Consider the following 26,044-nt stretch of genomic DNA (forward strand, 5'->3'; position numbering starts at 1 on the left):
ATCCCCCGTGCTGTGTGCCGTAGCCACACCTGTAATCCCAGCGACTGGGGCAGGGGCTGAAGCAGGAGGCTCACCCATTCAAAGCTAGTCTCAGCAATTTAGTGGGACCCTGTCTCAGAATGAAAACTAAAACAGCCATGGGTGTAGCTTTGTGGTAAAGCACCCCTGGATTCAATCCCCTGTAAAATATCTATCTGTCTATCTATCTATCACCAAGTAAATGAGTTTCCTAATTCCATCAGTCTTCAGCTTTCATTAAATATTCTAAAAATTGATTCTTAAAGTTTTGACATCTTTCTCTAGTGCTGGGGTTTGAACTGGGCTTGTGTGTGCTCTAGCACTGCAGTGCATTCCCTGTCCTAGGTCTTACTTTATTATCTCTTATAATTGAAAAAAATATCTCATGGGCATGGTAAAAGACATTCCAACACTTCAAAGAAGTGTTCAAAAAGTAGGTCTCCCTGCAATCCCTGTCACCTCTGCCCGCCAGTTCCTCAGCATGCACTGTTTTTGTGTGTGTTCACACCGTGCTGTTTACGTGTTCACACTGAGCTGGTGTCTCATGTTCTACACTGTGTCTTGTCTTTCCACTTCTAGACTCATACATTTAGGGTTGCCTCCTCCTTGTTAAAAATTGCCTCATAGTCCAACATATGGATATGCTGCAATTAATATCCTTGACTAGCTCTGATCTAACGCACACTTAGGTTACCAGTAATCATTATGCTTGGTCATACTCTGCTCTATGCACTCACCTTAATCTTAAAAACTGTATGATAAACTGGATGTAGTTGCATGTGCTTATGGTCAGTTCCAGAGACTTGGGAGGCTGAGGCAGGGGGATCACAAATTTGAGGCCAGCCTGGGCAACTTACCAGAGACCATCTTAAAATAAAAATGAAAAAGACTAGGGATGTAGCTCAGTGGTAGAGTGTCTCTGGGCTCAATCCCTATACTGCAAAACACATAAAAAACACCACCAACAAAAGACCCATAGGCAAACTAGTGAAGTGTCCCTAAAGAAGTTGTATCTGAACATTCTGAAACATATTTACCTGCGGCTGAGTGAAATACCTTACTTTACAGATTTCTAAGAAATTAGGGCAATAAGTTTCTTAAAACATGCAGTCTTGGGTTTTCCCAACGACATTGGAGTATAACATTGCCCATTTATAGAGTTAGTCTGTGGAGAGTCACAAATGTGTTCCAGTGAGGGAAACATAATCAGGAACATCAAGCAGGTTCCAAGGACCAGGAGAAGAGTTAGAGTCACAATGTCGTCCCAATAGCAAATGATTTAGTCAGAACACTGCGTTCCAAGTTAAAAGCTCTGCCTATGATTCATACTCACTATTATCATTCTTTAAAAATGACAAGATCAGGCCAGGTGTGATAGCACATGCCTATAATCCCTGCTGCTCAAGAGGCTGAGGCAGGAGGATCCCAAGTGCGAATCCAGTCTGGACAGCTTAGTGAGACCCTATTTCAAAATTTAAAAAGTGAAAGATGAACAGACTTGGTTGTAGCTCCAAGGTAGAGCACTCTGGGCTCAAGCCCCAGCATCGGAAAAAAATCAGATTCTTTTCCTCCTCCTTATTCTTTAATTTAGAACTTTGATACTTTTCAATGGAATGTAAGTGAACTTAAGTGATATGTCCCTTTTAATGTCTCCATAATGACACACACACACACACACACACACACACACACACACACATATATATATATGAAAATGATGTCAAAGTAAAGTTAATAGCATTGCTCTCAGGTGACAGAATTAGTACCTTTTTTATAGCTAACTTTATTATTTCTAGAGCTGTGATATAATTTGTAACATATATATTATAAATAAATCTCTTTTTATTGAAGCCTCTCATTTTTGGGGAGGGGAGTACTAAGAATTTAACATAGGGGCAATTTGCCACTGAGCCACATCCCAGCCCTTTTTAATGCTTTTCCTGAGACAGGATCTCACTTAGTTGCTTAGGGCCTTACTAAGGTATTGAGGCAGGTCTTAAACTTGTAGTCCTCCTGTCTCAGCCTCCTGAGTTGCTGGGATCACAGGTGTGGCCACCACCTCTGCTAGACCCCTCATTTTTCCGTAGGTTGGGGATATGGAGATAAGAGTCAGACTGTCCAAAAATGTGTCTTGGCTCTGCTAGTCACCAGCCTATGACCCTGTGAGGTCACAGAGTCGTACCTCAGTCTTCCCACATGTAGATTGAGGATTATTAATATGTAAGGAAATTATGAGTTTATATCTGTAAAATGCTTAGAATTGTATGTGACACATAGTAAGCTAAAATAAGTACATTTTGTGTTTGTTTTGTGGTACTGGGGATGGAACCCAAGGGTGCATCTTTACCACTGGGCCTCAGCCTACTTTTTTCCAGTTTTTATTTTTAGGCAGGGTCTCACTAAGTTGCCCAGGTTATCCTCAAACTTGTGATCCTCCTGCCTCAGCTTCCCAAATAGCTTGGATGACAAGCTTGTGTCACCACATGTGGCTAAATGAGGTGTTTATTCTTATTATCATCACTCTTTTTGGAAAGAATAGCTTTATTTTATGTTTTAGTTAACCATGGAATGTATATTTTCAGAGAATTTTGTTGTTCATTATAAAGGCTTTCAAGAAAAATATTTATTTTGGACTGGGGAGACTGCAAAGTGCTCTGAGGAACACTCTGGTTACTTTCAGTGAGGATAGCGCCCTCTGGCGAGTAAACTCTCCCTCCCGCAAGAAGCTCCGTATCCTGGGCATCTTCCTAAGGGCTTTCCTCGTGTCCCTGAAGAGTGGACTATAAATCCAGTGTGTCTTCTGTCCTAGGATTTTGTAAGAATAGACTGGCAGATTTGCTATGTGGTTGGATTCACTGAACTTTCAGATATCCAGGTGAAAATAAAATAGGCTCTAAAGGGGATAATAATAGTAGTAGTAGTAGTAGTAGTAGTAGTATAGTAGTAGTTGTTTTTTCCCCCACTTTCCTTCACATAGTCACTTCAGCTTGGTGTGGTTTCTAACTGAAATGTTAGTTTTTCTGCTTGCTGAATCGGGTAACTATAAAGTTTGATTTTGTCTGAGTAGACCAGTGACCTTTAAGTCTGAATCCCCAGATGTTGCCTAGGAATGAAAGACAGAAAGACCTTGGGGGACTTCAGACTGTACAGAAGAGAGGACACATTTGGGAGTCCATGGGAAGCTAGTGCGTCCAGAGTGCTTACTTTTAAGTAAGTGACACAGCAAAAGGGCAGAATTCTGGGTATGTGCAAATGTGAAAGGTGACTCTTTTTATCCAGAACACAAACCAGAAAGAATTTCAAGTAGGCTCTTTACCTTAATTACTATTGATTACTATTAATTACTATTACTGTTATTACTATTAATATCCCTATTAATTTTTAAAGGAAGAAAAAAAATGAAATGAGGGGAAGAGAAAGGACTGTCTACCCTGTTATGACCTGTGGATCAAGGGCCTGGAGAAAGTGGAGCCCACTCCTGAACTTGGTCCTTTATTAGGGTGTGTAGGGACCTGGGAGTTGGGTGGAGGGCAGGGGTCTCCTTCATAAGTGGAGTCTCCTTCATAAGCACTTGGAGTCAGAACTCAGTTTCTCTTGGGTTAGATACTTATTACTTGGATTTGTTATTTACCTAATCTGAGGCTCATTTTCCTTGTCTATAAAGTAATGACAGTGGTACCTACCTGATAAAGTTGATAGCAGTAAGGAGGTTCCTGGCCTGGCCTATAGCAAGCGCCCAGAGATGTGTTCTTGCAACCCTTCCTGTGAGCTGGTGGCAGACTTCCCTGTGTTCTAAGGGAGAGCCTCTGCGGTGCTCAGTTAGAAGGCAGTGGGGCTGCTGCTCCCTCAGGAAGACCCAGCCGCGGCAACGTCAATTTTACTGTTTGGGTACTTTTGCTTACAAATTGTGATACTAGTTGGTGCTGCAATGGAAAATAATCTTTAACCTCAGGCAGCAGTTCTGAGATGAAGGAAAGCAAGCTGGTGACCATCACATCCCTGTCAGACCCAGGGGCAGGAATCAGAGAGGCCGTCCAGCTTTTAAGTTCTGAGGGAAGAGGTATCCCCTGCTGCAAGTGAGACATGTGTCAGCATGCAGATACCAAAATCACAAAGCAACATAAAATGCCCTGTATTCTAAAGTGTTTTTACCAAGGGAACATGACATGCAGTTTTTTGGCCTTTTTGGTGATAATCCTGGCGGTCATAAAGCTTACTGCACGGGCTCTTGTCGCACATTAACAGAACTTATGGTTGGCCTGAGGCTCCAACCTGGGTTGCCAGTGTCCTCCAGACAGTCTGGGAAAAATAAAGACCACATAACAACTTCTCCAGACTGCCAGCCCTGGCCACTCCAGAAACTTGGTGAAGTGCAGCCAGGATTCTTAATACTGCAGGAATTAAAAAAAAAAAAAATTCACACACACACACACACACACACACACACAATCCTTTGAAGTTGTGTCGTCCACCAGCTCAGAGCCCAAGCCATCCAGGTCTGAGTCTCCATCTGTACTCAGATTATAAACACATGTACCATTTTTTTTCCCCCTAGGGCATGCTTTTCAAGACAAGATGGAAAATCTTGTCTGTGCTCAGCCTGCTAAATTGACTCATTCTGCCTTCTACAAAGTGCACAAAGGCCCTTAAAAACATTTTATCAAAAGCAAATAAAATAGCTAAGGGATTCCACAGCCTGGTGTTGCCTGAAGCAGGTAGAGAAGGATCCTTAAAGTTCAAAGTCAGACTAGGGATCTTATTTCCCTTTGTCTATTTCTTTTATTTCTAATAAACAAATATTAAATTCATTTAACATGTGATGTTTGACGACTTCAGGACTATGATGACATTGTTGTAAGTCCCACATTCACTTTTGCTTAGAGAAACAAATCAACATTACGGCCTAACACTTCTCAAGAGCTACATTAGAAAATTTTGCTTATTGGTAAACTTAATCCACTCTGTGCTCACTGTTAAGGGTTCTGTCCTAAAACTGTCCCATCAGGATCTAATTTATAGGCTTGGGATTCACTGAACTCTTAAGTCCATTTTTCTAGAACCAAAACATACATTAAACAAAAAATTTCAGGCTGTGCAGTGATGTATGCCTGTAATCCAGTGGTTCAGGAGGCTGAGACAGGAGGATCACAAGTTCAAAGCTAGACTCAGCAACTTAGCGAGGCCCTAAGCAATTTAGCAAGGCCATAGGCAATTTATCGAGACCCTGTCTCAAAATAAAAAATAAAAAGGGCTGGGGATGTGGCTTAGTGGTTAAGCGCCCCTGGGTTCAATCCCTGCCTGTTCCTCCTCCAAAAGTTTGAGAGTAGAGATATATTTTTTTTCAGTTTAAACTTTATTACTAACTTCTTTTTTGAGTGTCACAGAAACTCCAAAAGAAAACAAGAAATCAGAGGAGTGGTTTCAAGGTAGTAATCAAAATGTACTTGAGATTGGCAAAATTTAGTAAATGATTTACCTAGAATAGAACTTGTCACCACTTTAATCCCAAAGATGATTTCACCCATTACAACATTGTTCTTCCTTTTGCAATGCACTTGTTTGATTCTACAACCTAAGTCTTGAGGGCACAGATTTTTCTCTGTTTTGTTCTTTCTTCTATAACCAGTCCCTCACGGAGATTTGTGTGTGTGTGCTACTGTGATTGTACCACTGAGCTACGTCACCAGTCCTTTTTAATTTTTTGTTTTGAGAGTGTCTTGCTAAGCTCCTGGGACTGGCCTTGAACTTGTGATCCTCCTGCCTGTCAGCCTCCCAGGTCTGGGATTACAGGCATACAACCATGTTGGACCAGAGATTCTTGGTACATAATTGAAAAAAATAAATGGCAAATTTTGTCATTTATATATTTTGAAAATCTCTGGTATCAAAACTGGTAAAAGATGATGTGTGATGTTTATGGTTGCCTTAATTATGTGGAGGCAGCAGAGGGAAGGGAATATTCTTTCTGATCAAATTTACATGGTGGATCATGGCAGACATATCTGGCTGCTGTAATTCTTCTGGATTGGATGTTCTCATCATTTTTTTGAACTCTGTGGTTTATGCAGCATTACCCTAAACATTTTACCAGGAGGGTGGAGGTGGGGAATGCTGGTAGAACTGCTGTGGTGGAAAGTGTGTTTATGGGGGGTGGAGAGCTGGTGGGCACAGGAAGAGGGGAAAGGGTTCCTGTTCTTACAGGGTTTTCCTTGATTGGGGTTTCCTTGATTGGAAAAGAAGAAAGAGTTTTCTAAACACTATAGAAAAATCACTATTTTTTTTTCTTAAATAGATTTGAGGAAGCTATTGTCTGTTGTCAAAATTCACTCAGTTCCACACTGAAGACTACTTTTCTTTGGGGCTTCCAGAAACCTTTCTTTTAAGATTTTTAAAAAGTATGTGAAATGGCTGAGCATGGTGGCACACACGTGTAATCCCACAACTCGGCAAGCTGAGGCAGGAGGATCACAAGTTCAAGGCCAGCCTGGGCAATTTAGCGAGACACTGTCTCAAAATTTAAAAATGAGCAGGAAAGGGGGCTGTGGCTGTGGCTTAGTGGCAGAGCACTTGCCCAACATGTTGGAGGCACTGGGTTTGATCCTTAGCACTGCATAAAAAATAAATAAATAAAATAAAGACACTGTGTTCACCTACAACTAAAAAAAAAAAAATTAAAAAAAAGCAGGAAAGAAGGAGAAAGAAAGATAGGGAATTATGTGAGTTGGGGCTTTAAAAGATTCTTCAACTTTCTATTATTCATTTGATGATAATAGAGGTAGAACCTGGGGCTTTGAACATGCTGGGCAAAGGCTCTCCACTGAGTAGCATCCCAGGTTGTTTTAGGCTTTTCTTATGTGTGATAAAGTGGGATATGATATTTAATAAAGAAATAAACCTTGTATTTTCCTGAGTATATTACAGTTATCTTAATGTAGGATAACTTTATCTAGATCAGTTTTCTTTTAATGTATTAACATTAGATGATGAAGACATAAATTTTCTTAATGCAAAATTTAGGTAGAATATCTCCTCTTCCACAAGCAGTATCAAGACCCATGAGATATTTGCTATAGCAATATTCAAAATATTCTCCAAGATAAAATTCCCTCAGTATGCTAGATGAACACTTGGAGTATTGTGTATACAGAGATATGTCACCGATGGTAGCCAGTAGCTAAATACATGCCTACAGTATGAAAATAAGTACAGCAGAAACCAGCAGTATAAGGATCACAGTCGGACGTGCAGCAAGCTCCTCCTTACAGCAGTCCAGTCTCGTCCAGCGGGCAGGATGGTTTATGCTGCGATGATAATTTTGATTTTTACCAAAGGTTGCTTAGAGCCTCCTTTCCCACACACGAAGCTTCTTGAGGACAGGGACGTGCTCTCATGGAGTGCCTCATGCAGCACAGGCGTACCACGTTGTAGAATAAACTTATTAAGCTGCTCGGTTATGTATTTTTAAATGTTAGCAGTGATTAGATTTAGGCCTTTGACTTATGGGCAATTTCTCCTGTTTTCTTTGCAATGTGGTTATTTTACTTTTATATTAAACAAAAAGACAAAAATAATATAAAATAAAATAAAGGAGACCAACTTGTTACCTTGAACTTCCCATGGTGGGAGGAGAATAGGGTGTTGGGAAGGAGCTCCAGGCCCTGAGCGGAGTCCAGGTAAGACCAGGAGTGCTCAGGCCTCTGCAGTGGACTGAGTCTGCCTAGGGCCAGTTGCTCACTGGTCTCTACTCTGGTTTCTCCTAGTGTGGTCCAGTTGGATTCCACTAGTTGCATTTCATGGCGCATGTGTTAGACATACATCTCTAGAATCTGGTACCTGTTACTCCCCAAATATCAACCCCAGGCTGCTGCTGGGAGAGGTGGCACTGGAGTCACCACTGGGAACTCTGCATGGAGGGTATGGGGTGGGGTCTGAGAAGGTCCTGTTTTCAAGAGCCCTGAAGATCCAGAGCATCAGCCAGGTGCAGGACCCTCAGGAGGACTGTGTATTGTAGCCCTGTGACTGGAGAAGGCCATTGCAATGAAAGCAGGAAACCCACTCAGACACACAGTTCTGACACTGCTGCAGGGACCCTGGAATCGGCTCTCCCACGTTTGGAAGGACTGTGTCTGAAGCCCTCATGCGTTCATGGCATTGGCTTCGTCATCTTGGCACTTAGTGCAGTGTGCATACGAGCTTTGGGTGAGTGAATGCTGAAGCCTCTTTCCAGAGAGTTCTGACCCTCATCATACCCAGTAAGCTTCAAAAAGCAAGGGAACAAGTTACTGCTCAGGATTAGATTACTGAGCAGTATGCTTGCAATTCCCTGGGTCAACGTGTGAGCCTGCCTTCGGCTCTGTGTGCTGCTGTGGGCCTGAGCCAGGTCGCTACAGCCTGTCCCTGGAGAGGAGCACAGCCTCTGGGAAGGAGTCAGGCTGAGCTCTGATTCAGTCCTTTCTTTGTTGCACCACCTTAATTTATTTCTGTCTCTTTAATGAAGTGTAATCTCATCACCGTTCATGCTATGGATCTCTGCTGGGAATTCAAAAAGTAAATTGATGTTTCAGTTCTACCTGCTGGCTGGCTCCAGCAATTGGCCCCAGGAGCATCCCTGCTCTGCGGGACCTACGTGGTTAGAGGTCTTGGGGTTCGGGATGGCTTGCCATTCAGCCCCTTGTCCCAGATTGCTAAGTGCTGAGTGACACTCTGACATTCTCTTTGATCTCTGCTGAGAAGCCCCTGGTGATCATCACCCCCAGCCAGGTACCAGCTGATTGATTTTTTCTTTCTTTCTGGAAGTCTAAATTTATTCCCTGGGTGTTTTGCAGTTGCTGGTGGTCAGGGACAGCTGTTCTCTGCTTTACTGGAATATTCCTCTGTGATGAAGGCAGCCAATGATACCATGTGAGAGGGCAAGAGAACAGAAGTCTTTTCTCCTTAAATGCTAAAAAGAGGAAGAACATACCTCTCCCTGGTTAAAAGAAACACAAACAAACAAAAATGGGCAGGGGGAAAAAAAATAAGACCCCAAGTGAATTCAAGACAACAAGATTCAAGAATGCTATTTTTTTCTTCATGTCATGTAATTGCTATTAGGTCATTATGAATAATGTTATTCAGCCAAAAAAGAAAAGAAAAATTTTACTATAATTTTACCATTCAAGATTATACTAGCATTTTCTCATATTTGACTTTTTTTCAATATAGACCTAAATAAAAAAAGCTGGGAAATTCTCTACATTCACTGTGTGTGTGTGTGTGTGTGTGTGTGTGTGTGTGTGTGTGTGGCGCGTGTGTGTATGTATGTGTGCCTGTGCTGGGGCCATTTATTTATTTACTGGTACTGGGAATTGAACCCAGGAATGCTCTACTACCCAGGCCTTCTTATTTTTTGAGACAGAGTCTTGCAGAGTTGCAGAGGCTGCCTCCCTCAAACTTGAGTCCTCCTGCCTCCCTGGTGGCTGGAATTATAGGCATGTGCCTCAACTCCCATCTGTGGTCTACCTTTTAAATTTATTGTATCATGAGCTTCTTTCCACATTAGTGAATATTTTTTTAGTAATATTTTTTTATGAGCTGCTTTTTAGTAACTTAAGCGTATGGCAAAAACATTCAAATAGTTCCAAAGGGTATTCATGAATGGTCTGTCCCTTGGCCCCCAGGACCCCCAGCCCTTCGCTCCTCTGACAGACAGCACTGCCAGCAGCTTCCTGACTGCTGGAGCTGTTCTACATATGCATGCACACATGGATAGAGATGTCTTTTTCAAACCTAACATATCATAGAGAGCTTTCTAAATCAGTACTTACTGATTTATTCATCTTTTTCAGCTTATATAATAATTCTACTCTGTTGGTGTACCATATACTTTAAGCAGTCCCTGGTGCTAAATATTTAGTCACCCCCCCCCCACATTGTACCCTATTATTGAACAATGCTTGCCCTAAGGTTCTTGTGCCATAGGCTGTTTGTGTCTAGTATAATTTTGTCAAAGTAGAATTCTTGAGTATATTCTTTTAAAGTTTAACCGTGTTACTCCATTTTTTTCCTAAAAGGTTATACCAGTCACATCCCTACCAATAAAGTACTTCTTTTCCCATATATTGGTCAGTAAAGTCATTATCAAAATTTTTAGTCCTTACAATTTGGATAGATAGATATAAGCTAGGTTCTAATTGTCTTAATTTTTTTAATGTTATGAATGAACTTAGACATGTTCCTTTGTTTACAAATCTTTATTTCATGTTAATGGCTGCAGTGTTCCTTGTGTAATTTATTTAACCAATTGCAAAACCAGTGCAATAATTTATTTAACTATTTCAGTTGAGAGACATAGGTTGGGATTCTACTTTTTTTATCTATTTAAATAATGTTGTAATACATATTTTGATTCATTTTTTGTGTCTACCTTTAATTTTTTCATTTTCCAGTTTCTTTGGGCTTTTCATTTGTGAGTAAAATATAAATATTCCTTAAAAAGTACAAATTTGAAGTACAAATTTGAAGATCCATTGTGTGTTGGGAGGTGATTTGTTTGGGGTGATGCTTTATTTAAAAAAAAATGGTTTAAAATTGCCATGAAAGCATATTTTTAAGCAGCCCTGCTTCCCACGGGCCTTGTGTATCAGCATGTGTGTGCTCGTGCTTCCACTGAGCCGCTCCTGGGGAACTGGAAGGCAGCTGGCTTCTGGCAGGCGTGCATGGCTGTCCACATCATCGTCTTCCCTGCCCTTCTCAGTATTATGTTTCTCAGACACCAGTGAAGGAGCGAGTTGTATGTTTTGAATTTTGCCAAGATTTAAATATTTGCAGAGATAGAAAGAAAGTGAAAGAAATAAAGAGAAATAAAGGAAGGAAGGAAGGAAGGAAGGAAGGAAGGAAGGAAGGAAGGAAGGAAGGAAGGAAGGAAGGAAGGAGGGAAGTGTCTCCTCAAAGATCAATAATGCTACAGGACAGTGGCCTGCAGACAATGCCATTTCTCTGGACCTGGGAAAGAATTTTCCATCTCCAGGGGGTTTGGAGTCTGTGCCACATAAAACTCACTTGTTTTTAAGTATGTCACATTTTATTTTGAAATAATCTTAAACTTCAGAAAAGTTTCAAAAAGATATATAGAATTCCAGTCTATCCTTTGCCCAGATCTACCTTCATTGGACATAATGTACTTGCAAAGAAAGACACGTTTATTTCTCTCTCCCTCTCTCTCTGTGTCCCCCCTCCCCCTCCCTGGTCCTTCTCTCCTCCTCTACCCCTCCCTCCCCTCCCCCTCCCCTCCCCCTCCCTCTTTCTTCCCCTCTCCCCCCAGCCTGTCTCTCCCTCTCTCCCCCTCCTGCTCTCTGTGTACACTTTTTTCCCTGAACTACATAATATGAAGTTGTAAACATCACACTACTTTACCCTTACACATGTCAAGCTGTGTTTTCTAAAGGGACATGCTCTTACATAAGCACGATGCAGATTTAAAAGTCAGGAAATTTAGTATTGTTACAGTACTATTATCTAAGGCACAGTCCATATTTGAAATGTCTTCAGTTCCCTGATAATGCCCTTTATGGATGTTTTTGTTTCTGGCCCAGAATCCAATTGAAGATCATGCATTGCATTTAGTTGTCTTATCTTCTAAATTTTCTTTCTTTCCTTCTTTTTCTTGGTGTAGGGATCAAACTCAAATGCTCTTATCACTGAGCCCGCCCCCTTTCCTTAATGGATCTTAACCTGTAGTAATTCCTCAGCCCTTTGTTTCTGCACTTTAACATTTTAGAGGAGCATGGATCTGTTGTTTTGTAGACTATTTAAAAAATGTTTTTGAAATTTTTTTTCTGGAGCTGGGGATTGAACCCAGGGACCCTTTACCACTTAGCCACATCTCCAGACTTCTTTATTTTTTATTTTGAGACAAGGCCTTGCTTTGTTGCTGAGGGTATTGCTAAATTCCTGAGGCTGGCCTCTCCTTTTTTGACTCTCCTGTCCCTGGGATTACAGGTATACACCACTGTGCCTGGCTGTGGACTGTTTTTTATTTGGATTTGTCAGACATTTTCTCATGCTCAGACATAGGTTAGACATTGTATTCTTTTCATGCCATAGCAGGAAGCACCCAGTACTGATTTGTTCCAGTACTGGAGATGTTAGCAGGATCACTGGGTTACGGAAGCAGGTACAGTTTGCTTGTGTCAGGTGACATGTTTAATGAACATGTTCAGTAAAGATAATAAGATGAGTAGGCTTTTTGGTCTACTAGGTCTCCCAAAGATGTAGCCCAAGGTCATATAAGTCCTTCCCTTTGGAATGACTGGAGGATGTCATTGTTGACAAGGTATTTATGTAGCTATACATGTAGGTAGTTTTAAAGTGAAATATTGACACTTTTATTCATTTATTCCCTGATCTTTCATTATATACAGCATATAATAATAATAATTAAAAAACAGAATAATTAAGTTAGGGTAAAGAGACACTGGGCTGAGAGAACTACAAATCCAGGGAGCAAAATGCAAACTATGGTGCCTTGAGATTTTGGAAGTAACTGCAGAGTGGCTCAGAGACTTCTGGGGGCTCTCGTGGACAGGGACAGAGGTATAGTCTATCAGTCACCAGGCAAAGGCTTGCATTGTGTCGGGTTTTTCCAGATGTAAAGACTTAAGCTCTAATTCTGTAAGCCATCTAGGCACAAAGACCTAGGGGTCAATGTCCTAAAAAAAATTCCATCTGTGATACTAGTTGTTTTAGGGAGCTTTTCTATCATCCTCACCGGACCAGCCCATAAGCACAAAGGTGTATACACCACACACCCAACCCAGGGTAGGTAAGGGTAAAATCTGGAAATCCCAGAGCCATGGTCTCTGGTTGTGTGTTTCATGGGGCTCTTGTTTTCAAGGACAGAACCCTTTGGCATATCCTTCCAAATAAAATCTTGAGCTGTGGGCTTTGGTGTGTTTTGCTCGGGACCAGGCCTTCTGTGCAGGGTTGAAGGGTGCGCTGCTTTGGTTTCTCCACGTCACCATCTCAACCCTGCCTGACCTTTTTTCCTATTCTCTTAAACATGATCCTGAAGTAATGCACAGGCCCAGAGACCATAGTCGCGGATCCTAGGAGCATCTCTTGTCCTTCCTGTTGTTGACAGGTTAATCAGAGAGCAGGGTCAGCAAACCAGGGAATGTCATTAGGAATTCCTAATAGAAATATGGAGAAATTCTGGGCTCCTCAGGGCACTCCAGAACTTCTCCATATTTTTATTTTTTTCAGAAACTTTTATTTTACTGTTTTTTTGTGTGTGAAATGGTCCAGCAGTTTCCGGTGCAGTCCAAGCAGTGAGCTGGACAGCGATTTCTGACTCTCTGGAGGGGAGGCAGTCACGTGCCTGCCACAGCCCGAGACGCCCCGGGAATCACCCTGCCCTTGCCTCTGCTTCCCCACCACGGGGGCTGCCCTTGGCACTTAACAGTCTCTCATCCTTAGATGTCCCTTAGGTGGATTTCCACATGTCATTCAGATGTGTTAGATCCGTGTGACCCCCGCAGAGAGGCCTCCCTACCCTTGCTATGGAACTTAACTCCATGCTTGTTTCTTACAAACCTGTTGCTAAAATTATATGCTATTGCACATCTCTTTTTTTTTTTTTTAACTAGACTGTGATCTTCAAGGGACAGGGACCTTGCTCTTAGTCCATCACTAATTCTGTACCTCAGATCATTGAGGGTGAATATTAAGTGAACCATAGGACACACAGAAAAAAACAAAAAAAACAAAACAAAACAAAAAAACCCAAAACTAAACCAGAGTAGTCCTGCTGTGCAAACACCACCTGTTAACATTCTGATACTTTTTCCTTCCAAAGATGATTAACTTTGGGAGGTTACTAGAAACCCTATAAGATCTAGGGATGCAGTCTTCAATGAAATACATACACGCACAAATTCCTGAAATCTGGCCTGTGACATTTCCTGGTTTGCTGATCTTGTTCTCTGGTTAACCTGTGTTACTGCTCTGCTAGCCCAGTGCCAAGCACGTCACATTGTCACCTTTGTTCATTTGATTGCTGGAAAATGGCTCTTTCTTAATTGGCATTTCTGTGATTCCATGGGAAACTGATAATATTGTTTATTAGAAATTGCAAGTTCTCTTTCATAAATTGTTGGAGTCCTTTGACTGTCTCTTGGATTCTTAGTGTTTATTGTGTGACCTCTTTAAATAATAAAGATTTTTACCAAAATGGCATATTATAAAAAGGAAACAGTAAAAGCCCTCTGTTCTCACTGGTGACTCCTCTGTGCTCCTCGTGGTCACGGCTCATTTTCTGCTGTTTAGCTTGGGTCTCCATGCTTTGCACCTGGAGCAGTTTTAAGATCATTCAGCAAAGCTAACTAAAAAAAAAAAAAAAAAAAAAAAGTGACCATAAATTCTCTCCAGACGAATGAAAATAAATGCATGAATCAGAGTTTCCATTTCCTGTCGGGATAAAAGTATACCTATTGTCTGAAGATAATGAAACAGTTTTGGTTATATTTCTAATGCCCAGCTGTGGAATTAAATTCAGAATTACAAGGATAACTTTGTGAAGTGGCAAAGTGAAATCTCCCAGTTTCCACTTTTCCTAAGATGGGTTCCTGTTTGCTAAATTCACTAGCTCTGCAGATGTGCTTCCTGCCACAGGCCACTTTTGACAGATCTTTCGCTATCCCTTAAATCAGATGGAATCTGGGTAACACATTCTGGTGCTGCCTTAGCAGAAGAAAGATGATTTCTTTACTGCAAAAGGATCCAAATCAACATATCAGGAAGATGCAGGATTTCTTTTCTGCATTTTTCTGGATATATTATAATGATGAGAACTGACGTCTAAATCCTCTTAGTGTCAATAAACAACATTCAGGGTAACATATTTACTAGGAAAGTGTGAAAAACAGTGTTACAGGCATCTTGGTCCTCCCACAGATGTCCACTTTCTTGCACAGGGTTTGTGGACTGGATTACTGTTTGTATGGGCTGGACAGGAGAGCAAGTAGGAAAATCATTTCTTGGTGCTCAATATTCAAGGTTTCCTGTGAAGTTAATGCAGGTTGGCTTACAAGGCTGAAACTGGAGGGCCTGGTCCATCTGCCTGACCTTGAGCTCCTGGAAGTGGTTTCATGGCTTGAAACAGGCAAGCTGGGAAAGTGTGGTCCGCGTACATCACGGCAGAGCTCTGTGCCTATCAGCTGAGCCGTCTGAGAAGCTTCTCTATAGTTATTCTCACTCAGAATTGGAATAAAGGTTTCAGTGTGAAGTTGGGATAGAGGAACTTCTTGGTCTAATACTTTGCAGATTTTTGGAACCAAATCCACCCTGAAGTGAAAAGCTGCTTTTTTTGCTGACCTTGTTGGACAGCTAAGACTGTTTCTGGGAAATAAGAGAAACAAGCGGCCCATTGTTGGCAGGAGCTGAGAGAGACATCAGGAAGGCGGAGGCGCGTCTGTAGCCCTCTATTCCCTTCACTGTGCCGTGACTGAGTCAAGGCTGGACTGTGGCTGGGTTTTCTTTCCACCTCTGTAGACATGTGTTTCCCATCAGCCAGGGCTGCGTGACACCTGAAGTTGGCCAGCTCACATGAGTTAAGCCTGGACCGCCCCATAAACAGAGAGAAGGCTTGCAGCTGTGCCCAGACCCTCGGTGCTAAAACACCCTCCCAGCTCAGCGTGTCTGGGGCTGCGAGGACCTCAGACACCACTCACACCTGTGTGTTTCAGAATCTTCTGATTGCAGGTTGCAATTCCCGAAAGCCCCGTGGCCAGAATTGCTTTGCATCTGCTTTAGGACGAACCTTGCTGAATTATGAAATGCAAAGTTTATCTGATTTTGTCTTTAAAAAAATTTTCTGGACAATTAAAGAACAGAGTGCTAGGCCATTTTGTATAAAACTAGATCCCAACCACAGCCTGTCATCAAAACATGATCCATGTTTACTTCATTTTAAAAGGAAACAAGTTGATTCAGTTGGTCACACTAGACTAATTCAGGAGATGGGAAGAGGCACTGGTTCTCCTCCTCACCACATTTCCACTTAGCAGATGTTTTTTGATTGCTGAGGGTCGCAGGACGACTGGGGTGGGCCATGGATCAGAAGGGTGTCAGCCATTGTGTCCTAGCACGACCTTGGGACTCCCAGGGTTTGTTGCAGGTCTGCCACAGTCTACATGTGTGATTTCTGCTGAGTCATTTAGCCTTTGAAGTTTCTTCATCTCTGAAATAAGTGAATTAGTTGAAATCATTGGTCTTAAAGTGTGTTCCAAGGCCCAGTGCCAGGATCTCAGGGGCGTGAGCAGCAGCTAAGCCCAGTCAGTGTCCAGCCTCAGAACTGTGCTTCTTCAACATATTTTTAAAAATTTTGTTTAAAATTTCAATGGGGCAGTTGGGAAATGCTTTAGGGAAAGCACAGTGACATCGAGCCCAAGAGAATTTAGAGAAGACAGTGGAAGGGGCTGCCCAAGCCCCAAGTAGAATGTGGAAGGAGCCGCTGGATGCAGGGGCAACCCTGCTCCAAGCAAGATGTTGGGCTGGGGCAAGATCCTGTACTAAAGAGAAGTTTGAGAACACATGTCTAAGTGACCAAGACCCTGTCTGTGCAGCCTGGAGTCTCACCATGTGAAGGTGCAGGGTAAATACACGGCCCCACCCAGGAAGAGTGTTGGGGGAACAGGAGGGATGAGTATGCCACGGGATATGAGGCAGAGCAAAATGAGCACTAAGCAAGCCACTGTGCTTGAGAAGTGCAGAGGAAGCAGCGACTGGGACCCAGTACTCACTCACTACCTGTCCTATCACTGGGGTAACGAGTGGGCGCAAGGCCTGCTCCAGAGAAGAAGAGCTATGGGGGGCGGATTCCAGCTTGTTCTGTTTTCTCTTCTTCATTGCTTCTTTTAAATGAAATCTATGGTGATCATCTTCACCATTAAATGAAACTGATATGTTGTTATCAATTTCTGACTCATAACCCTAAACTTTATGGAGAATGAATTCAGGGCCTACTATGTACATCAATCAGATTTGAAATGCACCAAAGTCATATTTATTCTTTTTTTATGTTTTTAAAATGAGATTTGAGAAACATTAAAAACAATCAAAAGAACACCTTGAACATTTACACAATAAAATAGGAAATAACCAGACAGGTATAAAACTCACACTGGACGAACCATGTTAATAAAGAAATAGGTCCCATTTTTCTATTTTTATAAGGAAAGAAGAGCCATGTCATCATGCTGGTTCTGAGCGGCAGGGCAGACCTGGCCCTTCCCAGGGCTTGTTGACATGCACAAACCCGTCCCACAGGAAGCCCGGAGTTGGTTCAAGTTGCAGGAAGAGACTGGATCATTGTTTCCCAGGAGGGCTACATTTGGGAGGGGCAGCTCTTCCAGGAGCCCTTTGGGAACTGTTTTCCTGACTGATGAAACGCTGTGTCAAAAGCTGTGCTTGATTTTCTTAAAAAGTTAAGAAGCACTTATGTGTAATAGTTCTGCTCTGATTATCAGGGAATGCGGATACTATAGTGCCTAGGCATGGTGGTGATACCTGCAATCCAAGGGACTTGAAAGGCTGAGGCAGAGGATTGCAAGTTCAAGATCAGCCTCAGCAACTCAGTGAGATCCTGTCTCAAACTACAGAGTAAAAGGGCTGGGGATGTGGCTCCTTGCCCCTGGGTTCAATCTCTGGTACCAAAAAAACAAACAAAAAACCCAATCCAAAACAAAAGGAGGGCAACCACCTGGTTATAATCCAGGAGGACACACTGCCAATCTTGATTGCCTTACCTGACTTCTAGTGAATGTTATTTTTATACTGGGACCTCGTTTTCTTTTTAAGAGAACATATTAGGCAGAAATAGAAACATGGGTTCTGTTGCTGTGAGGCAGGCCTAGGGCCTTGGACAGTCACAGGCTGAGGATGACAAACCAGCCCATATGTAGGGACTTCTGCAGAGTTAGCACTGAAAGTCCTGTGTCTTGAGGCTTCCCTCAGTTCCAGGCAAGCCAGGATGGCTGGTCACTCTCTGCAGCTGACCTCGGGGTCAGCATTGGTAGGAGACAGAGATTGGGTGAGTGGAAGCCTAGTTTTCCCCCTGGTGCTGTATTTAGCATCCTTAAAGGTGTTTAAGATGCAACTGGTCAGACTTAGCTTAGGTGTCAACCTGAACCAACCTTCTGCCAAGGAAGAAGCTTCCCAGGTCGCATGTCAGTCCATTACCCAGTGTGGGCATTTGAATGCTGTTTTTACCTGTTTTGAGAAAATGTCATTCTTCATCCCACTCTCAAAAGAATGATGTTGGAGGGGTTCATTGGAGCAGTCAGTGTTGTTTATCATAGCAAATGAAAAAAATTCTAAAATATGATTTTGAACATATAGAGCTAAGGTTTTGCTCATCTGTGAAAATTTATAAAGTTAAGCTGTCTGTGAAATTTTCTTGTCAATCAGTGTTTGCTTATGGAAAACTTCAGCAGACATTTTTTTTGCAGTGTTTTACAACCCTTGCTTTCCCTGTATTTTTATTTTATTTATGTATTTATTTGAGATGGATCTCAGTATGTTGCTCAGCTGGGCCTAGAAATCTTGGCCCAAGTTATCTTCCTGCCTCAGCCTGGTGGGGAACTGGGATTCTAGGGATGACCACCGCAGAGGCTTTGTATTTAGTTTGTGTCTTGTGCAGCGGTCCCTAACACTAGACTCCTGAAACTATTTGTTAACATCTGGTTGCTGTTTTCCATCCTCTACCTCAGTTCTGAGTAGCTTAATTAATTTTAAAGAGCTAAGCAGATAGTAGGAGTTTAATAAATGTTAATTCATATTGAGTTTCATTCATAATTAAACATTCTGCCAAAATGTCTGGGAAGTTGCTTTAATCAGTGTTTCTTAGTATCCTACTAAAAAACAGGAACACTTGCAAGATTTGTGTGCTGTAGGGTGTTTAGAACACTGGTCTTGCAAGTTGAAGAAGTGCTGTACTCTTACCTCCCTCTCTCCCTCTCAGTAACTACATTTAGCATTATAAAAGCTCTTAAGAAACCCTGCAGTAAAATAAATGCATGTAACTTTATTTAGCCAATACTTCAAATCTTATTTGACCATGGGACACATCTGGAAGCAACTTTTTTTTTTTTTTAGTTTAATATCTACTTATTTTCATGGAGCACATTGTAAATCATATTTCCTTTTGAATATTACATCTATTTTTATATACCCTGTAAAAACTAATTAAGTGACTATCGAAGATAGGTTACCCAGCATGCTCCCCAGTATCCATTGAGCACAAGGAGTGTGTGTGTATGTGTGTGTGTGTATGAGAGAGAGAGAGAGAGAGAGAGAGAGAGAGAGAAACTATATTCCTTAGAACAGTTTTAGTTTTACAGAAAAAGGTGAGTAGAGTTTCTATATGTGGCATACCTATTTTGTCCTCTTGTTGAATCTTACGTTAATATGCTGTATTTGTTATAATTGGTGAACCAGTGTCTACACGTTATTACTAAGTAAATCTGTGCTTTATTCAGAGTCGTGTTCACCCGCTGCCCTTTCTGATCCAGGCTCCCCCCCCCCCCCACACACACACTACCACACTACCTCTGCTCGCCCTGCCTCCTCAGACTCTGCTGGCTTTGGCACGTTCTTTGACTTTCCTTGTTTTTGATGACCTGGATAACTTTGAGGAGTATTGTTGAATATTTTGTATGCTTCCCTTTGCTTGGTATTTGTCTGATTTTTTTTTTCCCTTTCAGGATAAGACAGGATTATGGGTTTTGTGGGGGAAGAATACAGTACTTAGTTGTGCATTAAAGAGTATCATTTTGGTCCCCTCATGTTGAGGCACATGCTATCACTGAGTCTTGTTCCTGTACTGCTAATCCTGACCTTGTGGCCAAGGTGGTCCTGAGTCCTGTCCCTGTAGTGCTGACCCTGACCCCATGGCCAAGGTGGTTCTGGGTCTCATCCCTGCTGTGCTGACCCTGACCTCATGGCTAGGGTGGTATTTTTCATATTTCTCCAAAATAAAGTTTCCTTGATTCCCACTCAGTACTATGTCTTTGGAATAAAGTCCCTGGTGGCAGTCCTGTCCCATTTTCCCTTCCAGACTTTGTATCTACATAAGTATTTGGAATTCCTTGATCCAGAGACTTGTCTGTTCTCCCGTTTATTTATTTCATTTTTTGTGCATATCAGCATAGATGCCATGGGTCCTACATTCTCTTAAACTTGTGAGCCCCACGTGAGACAGTCCACTCCCGGCAGGACAGAGGCACAGAAGAAGCCTTGGAGGGCCTTCCCATTTCCTCAAGCAGCCTCATGCCTCTGACACCCTGGCAGAACCACATGGTTTTGGAAGTTCAGCTGACAGTGCAGTTGAAGCACCTTGTCTTTGAATGTGACCAGGAACATACAGCTGACTGAAGATGGTGCTCTTTTCCCCCCAGGCCCATGTGGGAGGAGGAGGAGCAGAAGGCAAAGCAGGGCTTAGGTGACTTCTGACCCTTGGGGTGCTGATTGTCCCTTCCATCTTCTGCTTAGAGCCAGCCCCATCCAGGCCCCGATGGTATTTGTAGTTAAGCCTAAGTGTGTGGTTTGCTTCCTCCTCTTGGCTTTGTGTATGTGTGTGTGACCAAAGCCTATTTTAAAAATGAGGAAAGCAAGCCCAGGACGTTGGGGAGCGAGCCACTGAACCTCTCCAGGGCCAAGAAGACGTTTGTCAAACATTCCAGGAGGCGAGCCAGGCAGGCCCTGGGTTCCTGGCCTCCCTCTGTGTCTGCAGCTTCTGGCTGGGGGAAGCTGCCAAAGCACTTTCTCCATGAGCCCTGTTCCCTGGTGCTTCAGAAGCAAAGCCTCTACTCTCCATGTTGGCGCCTCGTGCAGCAGATGAAGTCTGGCTTAGCCCAAAGTCCAGGCCATTCCTGGCCTCTAGCCTGTCCCACTCTTAGGGCTTTGAAAGGTGACCAGGGGCGTGAACCGTTGCACCGGGGCACACTGTCCCAGGCAGCGCTGACCAGAGAGTTGTGTCGGTCGAGAGCAACGCAGTTCCACCTGATCTCCTGTGGGCTGGGGCTTCACTGAGGCCAGGCTCTGGATCACAAGGGCCTCTGTACCTCAGATGCTATGGAGCTTGTTTTTTTTTTTTTTTTTTTTTTTTGGTGTTTTCTTTTATATCAAACAATGCCAATTAAGGGCATTTTTTTTTCAATTTCCGAAGAGAAAGCCAGTTATATAAAAAAAGAGGAGAGCAAGAAGAAGAAAAGGGAAAGGAGATGAAAAAGAAAAAGATTAATGGGGATCTAAATTTAAATTCTGACTCTCTTGGAAAGAAATTAAAAATAAAAAAGAAAAAGATGTCCTGGCTTTAGTTTTGATGCATTCTTGCTTCAGTGGAGAGCTCTTCTGTTTGGGTTATTCCTTTCTGTGGGGACTGGCGAAGGTCTAGGACTGACGAGGTCTTTGGCCTTTTTGAGGCAGTTCATGGCTGTCTGCCCATAATCCAGTTTGGCCTCAGATCCTGCATTTGGAATACTCTGCTTCTTTTTCTTCTTGTTTTCTCCCCGCAGTGTTCTGGAACATTATCCTGAGGAGTATTTTGTTCATCATAGATTCTGATGTTTTTCCTTCCCCCGATGTCCTGGGGACTGTGTTGCTGCCTTGGGCCTCTGAGTGGCTAAAATAAGGGGTGGCTCTGGTTTTGGAAGTTCAGCTGTCAGTGCAGTTGAAGCGCCTTGTCTCAGCTCAGCCAGCAGTGAAGCCAGTCTCAAGAGGGCTCAGTAACAGAACTCAATCAACCAGAGGGTGTAGAGTGCAGATCTGCATTGCTAGTGCCTGGGGACGTCAGGACGCTTAGCTTCCAGGACACTTGTGGCAGAGACTGAATTCCCTTGTCTCTGGACTTTGGTCTCATTCCAAAAAGAGGTTGTGCCAAGTTAACTTTTAGTCATGATGAGTTGTCTTGAAGATGTTCTGAGCCTTGTTTTAATTTGAGGATTATCTTCTTTTACCCCAGCAAGAAAATATTGAGTGTGATGCTTTCAGGGCTATGTTTACTGTTTTGTTTTGTCTTGTGGCTTTGTTTCCTTACTTTTCATTTCCATTTGTTTTATGTAAGGGTTAGGGTTTGGATGTGAGGTATCCCCCAAAGCTCCTGTGTTAATATAGAGATGTTCAGAGGCTAGGTGACTATAGTGTGGGGCTGTGACCTCATCTGTCCTTTCTAGTGTGAATGGACTGGTTGGGTGGAGACTGTGGGTAGGCAGGGCTGGCTGGAGGAGGAGGCACAACTGGGGGCTGCCCTGGAAGAGGGCATCTTTCCTCTGGCCCTTTCCATTCTCTCTGCATCCTGACCCCTCTGTGAGCTTAAGCAGCTGTCCTCTGCTGGGTCCGTCCCCCATGATGTCCTGACTCATCTTGAGCCCAGAGCATAGGCTGAGGCCTCTGAAACCATGAGCCCCAGATAAACTTCCTCCTGTAAGTTGTTCCTGTCGCTGGGTATTTTGGTCACAGCAATGCCAAAGCTAATAAAAAAAGAAAAACAATAAGTATCAGGGCGTGTGGGGAAACTTCAAACAGAGCAGAATAGGAAAAGGAAGACCTCTCATGCGGACGTGGGCAGCTTCCTGTCCAGAGGTTCCACTGTTCTCAGTGTCAGGCGGATGCCTCTGGAGGGCAGTGCTGCATGGATGTCATGTGCCCCTCCTTTCTGGCCATAGAACATGTGGCTCTGCACCTTGTGACTCTGCCCCTCTAGACCACGTTTCTGAGAGATCGTTACATAGAAACCCTACAGAACTTCCTCACTCTTTGGAATGATTATGTAGGATGTCTCTGAAGGTGCAGCCCGTGCTCCCTGGTATGCACAGCCCTTGACCTCAGCTCAGTCTTGGGCTGTTATGAGCAGTGCCATGGTGAGGGTCCTGTGGCAATGATGCTGTCGGCTTTGAAAACAAAGCCATTGTGTAAGTCCGCTCTCTCCAGACACCATGGTTGGTGACCAGAGAGGTCTGGTCTGAGTGGTGGAGTCTGGGTTGATGGAGGTACCCAGTGGCTCTACCATTACTTCCTGTGGGTGTCTCATCAAGGCTGGTGTTGCAGACCAGCAAGGTGTGGTTTGGGAAGAGCTCTTCTCTGGTCTCACAGTCCCCCAGATGAGAAATAAGACATTAGCAGTGTCCCCGAGAGTTCCAGGTCACCGTGAGAAGCTGCGAGGCCAAGTGCAGTGCGTGGGGTGAGCCTGGTTCCACGTGCCATCTAGGGAAAGCTGCTGAAGACGGTCCCACTTGAATCTGAAGTTACCAGACCCGAGTCAGTTTTTAAAAATATTTTAAACTTCTGGTTTATAAAAAAATAATTCGGATTAATAGCCTGTACAGATATTGAAAATATTGAGCATTTGTTGTTGTTGTTGTTTATAGAAAAGTAGGAGCATACTTTTCTAGAAGGTTCAGAAATGTCTGTCCCTTGAAGTGACCACAATTCTTTCCTCACACCCTCTGCATGTCTGGGTTTTTCTGACTGGATTTTGTATGTAAGCGATAGTTTCCCTGGGAACCTTGTATGCACAGCCTTTGACCTCCCACTTCCGCCTGCCGTGGAGTCGAGGTAGTTATGCTCTAGCAAGCTCTAGACATTTCTGTTATTTTGGCATCAATCAGAACTGTAGTCTCCCCCCCCACACACACTTCAGTTCTGAAACTAAGAGTGTAGGAGGTAGCCAACTGTCCTCATCTACTGATGCTCATGATTCATGGATTCAGCATGAGTATGGCCTGCATGCTGCACATACATTCAGTACCTGGGTGATTAGGACACCATAGAATCCATTCAAGAAAATTTAGTTACAAGATATGTTTCCACATAATATACATAGCAAATGGAAGATTTAGAAGATTTAACTTTGGGGGCTATAGTTCAATGGTAGAGTGTGTGTTTCAAAGACAAGGCCAGCCAGGCACAGTGGCCCACACCTGTAATCCCAGTGACTTGGGAGGCTGAGGCAGGAGGATCAAAAGTTCAAAGGCAGCCTCAGCATCTTAGCAAGGCCCTGAGGAACCTAGTGAGACCTTGTCTCAAAATACAAAATGAATAACTTAAAGGTATTTTATTTTAAGGGCTGGTTCAATGGTTAAGTACTCCTGGGTTCAATCCCTGCTTAAAAAAAAAATCGAAATAATAAAAGGACAAGGCCCTGGGTTCAATCCCAGTACCAATAAATAAAATAAATAAATTGAAGTCTTAGAACTTAATTAAAATACATGCATTAAAAAATCTTTTAAAATAGTGAGATCAAATATAGCAAAACTCCTAATTTTTTTCTCAGAAATGAAATGAATATATAAAATTATGCCTTCCTGTCTTTGGTCCTGACCTAGAAACTAAAGTGTGGTTGTCTTTATTATATATTAGCCTGGCAGAAGTGAAGCAAATTTGACTGGTAAACAGGAGGAAAAACTAGAACTATTTTTTGAGATAGGTCCTCATTGTATTGCCAGGCTGGCCTTGAACTTCTAGACTCAGGGCTTAGCACTTTCTAAAATTTTTTTTTTTGTGTGTGTGTGTGTGTGTGTGTGAGATAGTGAACAGCAATCATGGATATGTTAAAGGATTTAAAACTTTGATTTTTTTTCTTTCTTTCTTATTAAAGTTGTTTGGGGAGTTACTGGAGAGTGACATTGGCCAGATCCATGCTTCATATAGTGTGCCTGTACAGATACATGACTACAGACCCCATAGTGTCATATGCAGTCATAGGAAATAAGACACGAAGATCCTTGCACACACAGTTATCTCCATAGCAATAGAAAAAACTGCAGTGTCCTACCATAGCCCTAATGGAGACATTCCTACAGTTCACCAGTTTTATTCAGAATGCCCAGTGTGGTTGGGGGTGGAGAACTTGCTTAGCGTGTGCAAGGCCTGTGCCACTGCGCCCAGCTTGGGACTTCTTTCCCAGGGCAAAGTTCTCGATCCTAAAAATTGACTGTTGGTAAGTGTAAAATAGATACTGCCTGCCTTGGTACTGTACCAAGTAATCTGTCTCTCACTGATTTTCCCTTTGTAAGATCAGCTATTTGTTGTTCTCAGTCTGATACTTTCTCCTTAGTGGAGCTGAGATTTCTTGGGGTGTCCCTTTCTAAGAAAGCATTAACGGGCTCCTGCTTGCGTTGAGTTCCCATGTTGCTGAGCATTCACCCAATCCTCGATGGTCTTGCGCAGCCACTGAGCACTGGTGAGCACATGCCCTCGTCAGCTCTTGAGAAAGTGCACACACAGCCTTAGAGGTCCTGGTGAACTCTCTCATGATCTGTGATGACGTTTGTGGAATCTGCTTGATTTGCCATTGTGTTCTATGTAAAGCTTAAGATGTACTCTGCACATGGAGAAGATGTGAAGCAAGGTTCCCAACAGACAATAAAACCAAGACTGGGTGATCAGGAGTGAATTGAATTAGGTAATAGTTATTTAAATAGCAAAGCATAACCGGAAAGTGCTGTGGAAGGAGTCTCGGGAATCCATACTTAAAAAGCACATCGCATCTTCTTTTTGATAAGGTGTCCTAGGCCCTGTCACCTATCCCATGTGTGTTCTTCTTCTAGTGATGAGTCACCAACACCAGCAGCAGATGGCGCCCAGCACCCTGAGCCAGCAGAACCGCCCTTCTCAGAACCCGGCCGGGCTCATGAGCTTGCCTACCGCCTTGCCCACCGCCCTGACCACACAGCAGCAGCAGCAGCAGAAGCTGCGGCTGCAGAGGATCCAGATGGAGAGAGAGAGGATCCGCGTGCGCCAGGAGGAGCTCCTGCGGCAGGTAGGCCTGCGAGGTGCCCCTGGAGATCCTGCGGCCTTGGTGGCGGGACTGATGGCAGCCAGGAGGGCAGGGCTGATGGCAGCCAGGAGGAGCTCCTGCGGCAGGTAGGCTGCTGGGTGCCCTGGGAGGCCCTGTGGCCTTGGCCTCGGTGGCAGGGCTGATGGCAGCCAGGAGGAGCTCCTGCGGCAGGTAAGCTGCATGGTGCCACTGGAAGCCCCGTGGCCCTTGTGG

General features: G+C 43.2%; 1 protein-coding gene across 1 annotated transcript in view; it reads left to right on the forward strand.

The window, feature by feature from the left end:
• Wwtr1 (WW domain containing transcription regulator 1) overlaps nt 1-26,044 on the forward strand; it is a 123,201-nt gene that overhangs the window by 71,343 nt on the left and 25,814 nt on the right. Inside the window, exon 4 of the mRNA XM_077795305.1 lies at nt 25,602-25,813. Within this exon, the coding sequence (XP_077651431.1) occupies nt 25,602-25,813 (212 nt within the window). The remainder of the gene's footprint in view (nt 1-25,601; nt 25,814-26,044) is intronic.

The sequence above is a fragment of the Urocitellus parryii genome, chromosome 2 (genome assembly GCF_045843805.1).
Source record: "Urocitellus parryii isolate mUroPar1 chromosome 2, mUroPar1.hap1, whole genome shotgun sequence".
Taxonomy (NCBI): Eukaryota; Metazoa; Chordata; class Mammalia; order Rodentia; family Sciuridae; genus Urocitellus; species Urocitellus parryii.